Genomic DNA, 12,314 nt, shown 5'->3' with positions numbered 1-12,314 from the left:
CCCTGCACTAGACACTAGAAAAAAGTTCAACCCTAGATACTCATTTAATATGCACTGCAATGCACTTTACTGCACATGCCAAGTAGACTGTAGCTGCATTCCAAACGGTATGTTTAGACATGTCAAAAGTTCAGTTCATCCCTATACAATATGCAGTTCCAAAACACAATTATGCAACAGCATCTCTGGATGGACTCCAGTATGTGCTTGTTGGGTGGATAGTGGATGCACTCATGCATTACATAATGTGCTACATACAGTCAATGGCCTTCTAGGCACCACCGAACTGGACCATTGCCACCAAACCGGGACTGTCTTGTCCCATTCCCCCTGATTAGTATGTGTATATATGTGCCCTCTTTTCCCCCTTGTCCTTGTTGATTATTATTCCATGTCTGTTGGTCTTGTGAGCACCAGTGCTCTGTTGTATCGGCTTGCGTGTAAACCTCTATAAAAAGACCCGTAATAACAAGTGCACCCCTAGCTCTTTGTTTGGGTTACAGCCATAGATATATATATATATATATATCTGCCTGCTTGTTTTGGGCTTCGTCCCCATCATGTTCCAGATGTACTCTATTTTGGGTAGAGAAATAAAACAAACTATTCTCATATTCGTGTGCCTGTCTCGCTGGGCCAATCACCCTATTGGACTCCCCGTCACGGCTGGATGTAATAGTGTTTAGAAACTATAGTGATTAGTAATTCTATTCTTATTTACAATGGGATGCATTGCTGTTATTTTGGTTGTGTTTTGGATTATTTTGCCCAATAGAAATGAATGTTAAATAATGTATTGTGTCATTTTTTTTGTGACTTTTATTGTAAATAAGAATAGAATTTCTAAACACTTTGGGTTTGGCCGGGGTAGGCCGTCATTGTAAATAAGAATTTGTTCTTAACTGTCTAGTTAAATAAAATAAAAATACATTAATGTGGATGCTACAATGATTACGATAATCCTGAATGAATCGTGAAAACTGATGAGTGAGAAAGTTAGACGCACAAATATACCCCCCCAATCTTTTTTTTTACCTCCCCTGTTACTGTAATGCTGAGAGGATAGCATGTCTTGGGGGTATGGTATTTGTTATTGTAATGCTGAGAGGATAGCATGTCTTGGGGGTATGGTATTTGTTATTGTAATGCTGAGAGGATAGCATGTCTTGGGGGTATGGTATCTGTTATTGTAATGCTGAGAGGATAGCATGTCTTGGGGGTATGGTATTTGTTATTGTAATGCTGAGAGGATAGCATGTCTTGGGGGTATGGTATTTGTTATTGTAATGCTGAGAGGATAGCATGTCTTGGGGGTATGGTATCTGTTATTGTAATGCTGAGAGGATAGCATGTCTTGGGGGTATGGTATTTGTTATTGTAATGCTGAGAGGATAGCATGTCTTGGGGGTATGGTATTTGTTATTGTAATGCTGAGAGGATAGCATGTCTTGGGGGTATGGTATCTGTTATGGTAATGGTGAGAGGATAGCATGTCTTGGGGGTATGGTATCTGTTATTGTAATGCTGAGAGGATAGCATGTCTTGGGGGTATGGTATCTGTTATTGTAATGCTGAGAGGATAGCATGTCTTGGGGGTATGGTATCTGTTATTGTAATGCTGAGAGGACAGCATGTCTTGGGGGTATGTTATCTGTTATGGTAATGCTGAGAGGATAGCATGTCTTTGGGGTATGGTATTTGTTATTGTAATGCTGAGAGGATAGCATGTCTTGGGGGTATGGTATCTGTTATTGTAATGCTGAGAGGATAGCATGTCTTGGGGGTATGGTATCTGTTATGGTAATGCTGAGAGGATAGCATGTCTTGGGGGTATGGTATCTGTTATTGTAATGCTGAGAGGATAGCATGTCTTGGGGGTATGGTATTTGTTATTGTAATGCTGAGAGGATAGCATGTCTTGGGGGTATTTGTGGGTCTGAAACTTTCATTATCATTTCATTAACTTTCATTTATCCCAATACCTTTTGTCCCCTAAAATGGTGGGACTATTAACAAAAAGTGCTCTAATTTCTACACGGTTCAAACGATATGGATAAAAATGCCCTCAAATTAAAGCAGGACAGTATGCACTTTAACCTCATAGTCATCGTATAATTTCAAATAAAACGTGCTAGAGTATACAGAGCAAAAAAAAAAAAATCACTGTCCCAACACTTTTGGAGCTCACTGTATACTATCTAAGGAGTCCCTGAGTACACCAAGATGGACATAGAGAGGTAGGAGGTGAAGGTATGAATCCATGTTTTCTCAGCCATAGAAATGTAATAAAAGTGTCTGTTCTAGTAATTATATTTCTATGTTCTCAGTCTTCTGTTAGAGCTGAATTGTCACACAGTTGATTGATTGTGTTATTATTATTATTATTATTATTATTATTATCATTATTATCATTATTATTATTATTATTATTATTATTAGTATTACTATTATTATTATTATTATTATTATTATTATTATTATTATCATTATTATTATTATTATTATTATTATTATTATTACTATTATTATTATTATTATTATTATTATTATTATTACTATTATTATTATTATTATTATTATTATTATTATTACTATTATTACTATTATTATTATTATTATTATATTATTATTATTATTATTATTATTATTATTATTATTATTATTATTGTTATTATTATTATTATTATTATTATTATATTATTATTGTTATTATTATTATTGTTATTATTATTATTATTATTATTATTTGTACACTATTTTCTTGGGTGAGAACACTTTAATTTACAGTTCATTCTCATAGGAACAAGTGGTCATTTTTGTGTTTTCACATTTTAACACTTTAAATTTAAATAAGAGAGCTATTTTAAACAGCACTCCTCTCTCTTAGTATAAGGACGTTAATTACAAATATGAGGAATGCAGTGTGAAATGGACTCTTCATACAGTTGCTGAGACTCCATTGACAAATCTCCACAGCATCTACCATTTCTACCTCTTCAATATCCCAATTAAAGCAGTGGAGTGAAATTGGGCTGGGTCCAGGGCTCCTCTAGTCCCATTTGGCGTGTGTATGTGTGTGCACATGTGCGTGTGTTGCGTGCCTGTGTGTGTGTTTCAGCCTGGTTAAGCTACAGGGTGGGTGCCATGCCAACACCTCTCTCCACAGAGTAAGTGACTACAGAAAGTCTGCCACACAAAAAACACCTGTCCACAGATTATACCCAAAATAAAACAAACAAGAATGATGTCTATTTGGGAACAGGATGCCGCCATAGTATCTTTCCTAACTGTAAAATCTTAGGTCACATGTGAATGGAGATATAGCAGATGGGCACACTCATTCTCTTCTATCAATCCAATGGCATTTGTACCGAATACTGCTTTATACAAATACATTGGTCACATAGTGCTTTACAGGAACAGCCTAGACCTCCAGGGGGGAGACATGACAGTGGTAAAAACAGACTTCTAAACCTAAGAGACATTCACTGAACCAACTCTGATAATACAGTCGTGGCCAAAAGTAGTTGAGAATGACACAAATATTAATTTCCACAAAGTTTGCTGCTTCAGTGTCTTTAGATATTTGTCAGATGTTACTATGGAATACTGAAGTATAATTACAAGCATTTCATAAAGTGTCAAAGGCTTTTATTGACAATTACTTGAAGTTGTTGCAAAGAGTCAATATTTGCAGTGTTGACCCTTCTTTTTCAAGACCTCTGCAATCCACCCTGGCATGCTGTCAATTAACTTCTGGGCCACATCTTGCATAATCAATGCTTGGAGTGTGTCAGAATTTGTGGGGTTTTGTTTGTCCCCCAGCCTCTTGAGGATTGACCACAAATTCTCAATGGGATTAAGGTCTGGGGAGTTTCCTGGCCATGGACCCAAAATATCAATGTTTTGTTCCCCGAGCCACTTAGTTATCACTTTTGCCTTATGGCAAGGTGCTCCATCATGCTGGAAAAGGCATTGTTCGTCACCAAACTGTTCCTGGGTGGTTGGGCGGAGTTGCTCTCGGAGGATGTGTTGGTATCATTCTTTATTCATGGCTGTGTTCTTGGGCAAAATTGTGAGTGAGCCCACTCCCTTGGCTGAGAAGCAACCCCACACATGAATGGTCTCAGGATGCTTTACTGTTGGCATGACACAGGACTGATGGTAGCGCTCACCTTTTCCGGATGCCCCAAACAATCGGAAAGGGGATTCATCAGATAAAATGACTTTACTCCAGTCCTCAGCAGTCCAATCCCTGTACCTTTTGCAGAATATCAGTCTGTTCCTAATGTTTTTCCTGGAGAGAAGTGGCTTCTTTGCTGCCCTTCTTGACACCAGGCCATCCACCAAAAGTCTTCGCTTCACTGTGCGTGCAGATGCACTCACACCTGCCTGCTGCCATTCCTGTGCAAGCTCCGTTCCAGCAGCTGAATCAACTTTAGGAGACAGTCCTGGCGCTTGATGGACTTTCTTGGGTGCCCTGAAGCCTTCTTCACAACAATTGAACCACTCTCCTTGAAGTTCTTGATGAATGATAAATGGTTGATTTAGGTGCAATCTTACTGGCAGCAATATCCTTGCCTGTGCAAAGCAATGATGACGGTATGTGTTTCCTTGCAGGTAACCATGGTTGATAGAGGAAGAACAATGATTCCAAGCACCACCCTCCTTTTGAAGCTTCCAGTCTGTTATTCGAACTCAATCAGTATGACAGAGTGATCTCCATCCTTGTCCTCATCAATACTCACACCTGTGTTAATGAGAGAATCACTGACATGTCAGCTGGTCCTTTTGTGGCAGGGCTGAAATGCAGTGGAAATGTTTTTGGGGGATTCAGTTCATTTGCATGGCAAAGAGGGACTTTGCAATTAATTGCAATTCATCTGATCACTCTTCATAACATTCTGGAGTATATGCAAATTGCCATCAACTGAGGCAGCAGACTTCGTGAAAATTCATATTTGTGTCACTCAAAACTTTTGGCCACGACTGTACAGTTCACCACAACAATGTGTTCCAGAAAGGAAATTGGAACAATCATGTCACAGTTTAGGTGACACACACACAAACACACACTGCTCATTGTGTGCTGTGCCAGTCTGGTGCTGCTGATAGGCAGCGTGTGGTTCTTCCTCTGTGTTAATCTGACATGGTGTGGCGTGGCATTAGCGTGGCGCTAGCTCCCATCAAGAGTTACAGTCAACAGAGGCCCGAGCCACTTCCTGTCCACCCGGGGGCTATCAGCACACGCAGACAGGCCTCACACACACACACACAGCCAATGACTAATTATAACCCCCACTGCACTAGACAACATACAGTAGGCTACACACACTAACAGCATGGAAGTGACTCATCAACTTAATAAATGCACAAACACAGGGCTGGTTAATAGCACAGTACAGTATATATTATAGGGAATATGGTGCCATTTTAGACACAACCCCAGCCAGTTTACAGTGGAGTAGATGATGATGTCATAATCTGGGGCCCTGAGCATAGCTGTGACCTGTATCTGTGTATCTGTTTCTCTGTAACTGACCACCCTATTATTGTGAGCTATGCTACAGGGTGCTACACACTATTAAACTGGACCAATGAACCACACCCAGACAGTCATGACTCACCTCTCTCTCTCTCCCAAACCCTCCCTCCCTCCATCCATCCATTTAGGGGTAGAAGAAGACAGAGAAGGGGAGCGCGCACAAAAAGGAGGAGAAGAGGGGGAGATCGGAGGGGAGATGGGGGAGGATGGACACAGAAAGGAGGAGAAAAGGGAGAGAGGAGGTGAACTAGATGGGGGTGGACACATGAAAAGCAGGAGAAAAGGGAGAGATGGGAGGAGGGAATAGAGGGTGGACACAGAAAAGAGGAGAAAAGGGAGAGATGGGAGGAGGGAATAGGGGGTAGACACAGAAAAGAGGAGAAAAGGGAGAGATGGGAGGAGGGAATAGGGGTGGACACAGAAAAGAGGAGAAAAGAGGAGAAAAGGGAGAGATGGGAGGAGGGAATAGGGGGTGGACACAGGAAAGAGGAGAAAAGGGAGAGATGGGAGGAGGGAATAGGGGGTAGACACAGAAAAGAGGAGAAAAGGGAGAGATGGGAGGAGGGAATAGGGGGTAGACACAGAAAAGAGGAGAAAAGGGAGAGATGGGAGGAGGGAATAGGGGTGGACACAGAAAAGAGGAGAAAAGGGAGAGATAGAAGGGCAAAAATAGGAATGGAATGTCATTGGAAGTGGGTTACTCACCAGCTCGACAGAGCCATAGTGTTTTCGGCTGAAGTCTCCACGCCTGCAGCCCAAGTCCTCCGAGGCAGAGCTGCAACACAGACGCATGGTGATCAGTCTCTCCTCCATAAGGAGTTTGACACACTCACTGACTCGCTCACTCACTCCTACAGGTGGCTGCTTGGCTTTACCTCTCTCTTTCTCTCTCTTTCCATATATCTTTCTTTTTCTCCTGCTATCCTCCTCTCTCTGACACTATTCCTCTCCTTGTTAACTTATCACTCACTGTCTTTTGCTCTCTCTTTTGTTGTCGTCCTTCTCTCTCTCCATCTCTCTCTGCTCTCTCCAATTCTAGGTACCTCTGTTTCTCTTCATGTTCACTTCCCTATCTCATTCTCTCTCTTGTTGTTGTCGTTGTGTCTCCCTTCTGCTCTCTCTCTCTCTCTCTCTCTCTCTCTCTCTCTCGTAGGACTAGCTATCCAGCAGTAGCAGCATGGTCCAGCCCCAGTCCTGATTGAGAGGTGGGCCCGAATTAAGACAACCCCCCTCTTTCATGTTCCAATTAAGCCTGTCCAACCACAAACCAAAAAAAAACATTGTGATCCAGAACCACAGTCAAGAAACCATAGTGAATCACAACCACATATACAAAACTATTTTTCAATCTGACCATTCAAAAGACATTCCGCCACTGTCTCTGAATCATATTTGATTTCACACACTGTTCCGAATAGCATAGTTTCCATAGGGGAAATGATTCTGCTCCACTAAGAAGTACAGTACAGACAAAGCATCAAACCCTTGAGAGCAGAGCAAGAGTGATGTAGTCTCACAAGTCATACATGGGCAATTCCATGATAACAGAATTATGTAAGTTTAGCTACACAACTCTATGCACAGTCACACATTTTTTAAATGTCTACTTCGACAAAAACACATTTACTGGAAGAACTATGTAGATACAAAGTTTAAGACACATTTACTGGAAGAACTATGTAGATACAAAGTTTAAGACACATTTACTGGAAGAACTATGTAGATACAAAGTTTAAGACACATTTACTGGAAGAACTATGTAGATACAAAGTTTAAGACACATTTACTGGAAGAACTATGTAGATACAAAGTTTAAGACACATTTACTGGAAGAACTATGTAGATACAAAGTTTAAGACACATTTACTGGAAGAACTATGTAGATACAAAGTTTAAGACACATTTACTGGAAGAACTATGTAGATACACAGTTTAAGAAGAACACATTTACTGGAAGAACTATGTAGATACAAAGTTTAAGACACATTTACTGGAAGAACTATGTAGATACAAAGTTTAAGACACATTTACTGGAAGAACTATGTAGATACAAAGTTTAAAGAACTATGTAGATACATTTACTTTACTGGAAGAACTATGTAGATACAAAGTTTAAGACACATTTACTGGAAGAACTATTTACAGACACATTTTACTGGAAGAACTATGTAGATACAGTTTAAGACACATTTACTGGAAGAACTATGTAGATACAAAGTTTAAGACACATTTACTGGAAGAACTATTTAAGACACATTTACTGGAAGAACTATGTAGATACAAAGTTTAAGACACATTTACTGGAAGAACTATGTAGATACAAAGTTTAAGACACATATGTAGATACAAAGTTTAAGACACATTTACTGGAAGAACTATGTAGATACAAAGTTTAAGACACATTTACTGGAAGAACTATGTAGATACAAAGTTTAAGACACATTTACTGGAAGAACTATGTAGATACAAAGTTTAAGACACATTTACTGGAAGAACTATGTAGATACAAAGTTTAAGACACATTTACTGGAAGAACTATGTAGATACAAAGTTTAAGACACATTTACTGGAAGAACTATGTAGATACAAAGTTTAAGACACATTTACTGGAAGAACTATGTAGATACAAAGTTTAAGACACATTTACTGGAAGAACTATGTAGATACAAAGTTTAAGACACATTTACTGGAAGAACTATGTAGATACAAAGTTTAAGACTTTAAGACTTTACTGGAAGAACTATGTAGATACAAAGTTTAAGACACATTTACTGGAAGAACTATGTAGATACAAAGTTTAAGACATTTACATTTACTTTACTGGAAGAACTATGTAGATACACAGTTTAAGACACATTTACTGGAAGAACTATGTAGATACAAAGTTTAAGACACATTTACTGGAAGAACTATGTAGATACAAAGTTTAAGACACATTTACTGGAAGAACTATGTAGATACAAAGTTTACTTTACTGGAAGAACTATGTAGATACAAAGTTTAAGACACATTTACTGGAAGAACTATGTAGATACAAAGTTTAAGACACATTTACTGGAAGAACTATGTAGATACAAAGTTTAAGACACATTTGGAAGAACTATGTAGATACTGGAAGAACTATGTAGATACAAAGTTTAAGACACATTTACTGGAAGAACTATGTAGAACTACAAAGTTTAAGACACATTTACTGGAAGAACTATGTAGATACAAAGTTTAAGACACATTTACTGGAAGAACTATGTAGATACAAAGTTTAAGACACATTTACTGGAAGAACTATGTAGATACAAAGTTTAAGACACATTTACTGGAAGAACTATGTAGATACAAAGTTTAAGACACATTTACTGGAAGAACTATGTAGATACAAAGTTTAAGACACATTTACTGGAAGAACTATATACAAAGTTTAAGATTTACTGGAAGAACTATTTAAGACACATTTACTGGAAGAACTATGTAGATACAAAGTTTAAGACACATTTACTGGAAGAACTATGTAGATACAAAGTTTAAGACACATTTACTGGAAGAACTATGTAGATACAAAGTTTAAGACACATTTACTGGAAGAACTATGTAGATACAAAGTTTAAGACACATTTACTGGAAGAACTATGTAGATACAAAGTTTAAGACACATTTACTGGAAGAACTATGTAGATACAAAGTTTAAGACACATTTACTGGAAGAACTATGTAGATACAAAGTTTAAGACACATTTACTGGAAGAACTATGTAGATACAAAGTTTAAGACACATTTACTGGAAGAACTATGTAGATACAAAGGAAGAACTTTAGATACAAAGTTTAAGACACATTTACTGGAAGAACTATGTAGATACAAAGTTTAAGACACATTTACTGGAAGAACTATGATAGATTTACAAGAACTATGTTTAAGACACATTTACTGGAAGAACTATGTAGATACAAAGTTTAAGACACATTTACTGGAAGAACTATGTAGATACAAAGTTTAAGACACATTTACTGGAAGAACTATGTAGATACAAAGTTTAGATACAAAGTTTAAGACACATTTACTGGAAGAACTATGTAGATACAAAGTTTAAGACACATTTACTGGAAGAACTATGTAGATACAAAGTTTAAGACACATTTACTGGAAGAACTATGTAGATACAAAGTTTAAGACACATTTACTGGAAGAACTATGTAGATACAAAGTTTAAGACACATTTACTGGAAGAACTATGTAGATACAAAGTTTAAGACACATTTACTGGAAGAACTATGTAGATACAAAGTTTAAGACACATTTACTGGAAGAACTATGTAGATACAAAGTTTAAGACACATTTACTGGAAGAACTATGTAGATACAAAGTTTATTTACTGGAAGAACTATGTAGATACAAAGTTTAAGACACATTTACTGGAAGAACTATGTAGATACAAAGTTTAAGACACATTTACTGGAAGAACTATGTAGATACAAAGTTTAAGACACATTTACTGGAAGAACTATGTAGATACAAAGTTTAAGACACATTTACTGGAAGAACTATGTAGATACAAAGTTTAAGACATTTACTGGAAGAACTTTAGATACAAAGTTTAAGAAGAAGAACTATGTAGATACAAAGTTTAAGACACATTTACTGGAAGAACTATGTAGATACAAAGTTTAAGTTTACTGGAAGAACTATGTAGATACAAAGTTTAAGACATTTACTGGAAGAACTATGTAGATACAAAGTTTAAGACATTTACTGGAAGAACTTTACTGGAAGAACATTTACTGGAAGAACTATGTAGATACAAAGTTTAAGACACATTTACTGGAAGAACTATGTAGATACAAAGTTTAAGACACATTTACTGGAAGAAGAACTATGTAGATACAAAGTTTAAGACACATTTACTGGAAGAACTATGTAGATACAAAGTTTAAGACACATTTACTGGAAGAACTATGTAGATACAAAGTTTAAGACACATTTACTGGAAGAACTATGTAGATACAAAGTTTAAGACACATTTAAGAACTGGAAGAACTTTATGTAGATACAAAGTTTAAGACACATTTACTGGAAGAACTATGTAGATACAAAGTTTAAGACACATTTACTGTTTAGATACAAAGTTTACACATTTACTGGAAGAACTATGTAGATACACAGTTTACTGGAAGAACTATGTAGATACATTTACTTTACTGGAAGAACTATGTAGATACAAAGTTTAAGACACATTTACTGGAAGAACTATGTAGATACAAAGTTTAAGACACATTTACTGGAAGAACTATGTAGATACAAAGTTTAAGACACATTTACTGGAAGAACTATGTAGATACAAAGTTTAAGACACATTTACTGGAAGAACTATGTAGATACAAAGTTTAAGACACATTTACTGGAAGAACTATGTAGATACAAAGTTTAAGACACATTTACTGGAAGAACTATGTAGATACAAAGTTTAAGACACATTTACTGGAAGAACAAAGTTTATGTAGATACAAAGTTTAAGACACATTTACTGGAAGAACTATGTAGATACAAAGTTTAAGACACTGGAAGAACTTTACTGGAAGAACTATTTACAAAGTTTAAGACACATTTACTGGAAGAACTATGTAGATACAAAGTTTAAGACACATTTACTGGAAGAACTATGTAGATACAAAGTTTAAGACACATTTACTGGAAGAACTATGTAGATACAAAAGTTTGGAAGACACATTTACTGGAAGAACTATGTAGATACAAAGTTTAAGACACATTTACTGGAAGAACTATGTAGATACAAAGTTTAAGACACATTTACTGGAAGAACTATGTAGATACAAAGTTTAAGTTTACTGGAAGAACTATGTAGATACAAAGTTTAAGACTTTACTGGAAGAACTATGTAGATACAAAGTTTAAGACACAAGAACTTTACTGGAAGAACTATGTAGATACAAAGTTTAAGACACATTTACTGGAAGAACTATGTAGATACAAAGTTTAAGACACATTTACTGGAAGAACTATGTAGATACAAAGTTTAAGACACATTTACTGGAAGAACTATTTAGATACAAAGTTTAAGACACATTTACTGGAAGAACTATGTAGATACAAAGTTTAAGACACATTTACTGGAAGAACTATGTAGATACAAAGTTTAAGACACATTTACTGGAAGAACTATGTAGATACAAAGTTTAAGACACATTTACTGGAAGAACTATGTAGATACAAAGTTTAAGACACATTTACTGGAAGAACTATGTAGATACAAAGTTTAAGACACATTTACTGGAAGAACTATGTAGATACAAAGTTTAAGACACATTTACTGGAAGAACTATGTAGATACAAAGTTTAAGACACATTTACTGGAAGAACTATGTAGATACAAAGTTTAAGACACATTTACTGGAAGAACTATGTAGATACAAAGTTTAAGAAGAACATGTAGATACAAAGTTTAAGACAAGAACTTTACAAAGTTTAAGACACATTTACTGGAAGAACTATGTAGATACAAAGTTTAAGACACATTTACTGGAAGAACTATTTAAGACACATTTACTGGAAGAACTATGTAGATACAAAGTTTAAGACACATTTACTGGAAGAACTATGTAGATACAAAGTTTAAGACACATTTACTGGAAGAACTATGTAGATACAAAGTTTAAGACACATTTACTGGAAGAACTATGTAGATACAAAGTTTAAGACACATTTACTGGAAGAACTATGTAGATACAAAGTTTAAGACACATTTACTGGAAGAACTAT

At 36.3% G+C, this 12,314-nt stretch overlaps 1 protein-coding gene across 1 annotated transcript in view; it reads right to left on the bottom strand.

Annotated features, from left to right (window-relative positions):
• Nucleotides 1-12,314, bottom strand: part of LOC115125729 (GTPase-activating Rap/Ran-GAP domain-like protein 3) — a 188,856-nt gene that overhangs the window by 78,030 nt on the left and 98,512 nt on the right. The window contains exon 2 of the mRNA XM_065004652.1: nt 6,251-6,320. Coding sequence (XP_064860724.1) covers nt 6,251-6,320 — 70 coding nt within the window. The remainder of the gene's footprint in view (nt 1-6,250; nt 6,321-12,314) is intronic.

This window comes from Oncorhynchus nerka, linkage group LG19 (genome assembly GCF_034236695.1).
Source record: "Oncorhynchus nerka isolate Pitt River linkage group LG19, Oner_Uvic_2.0, whole genome shotgun sequence".
Classification (NCBI taxonomy): Eukaryota; Metazoa; Chordata; class Actinopteri; order Salmoniformes; family Salmonidae; genus Oncorhynchus; species Oncorhynchus nerka.
The sequence above is the reverse complement of the archived record's forward strand: the minus strand, read 5'-3'. Positions and strand labels throughout refer to the sequence as shown.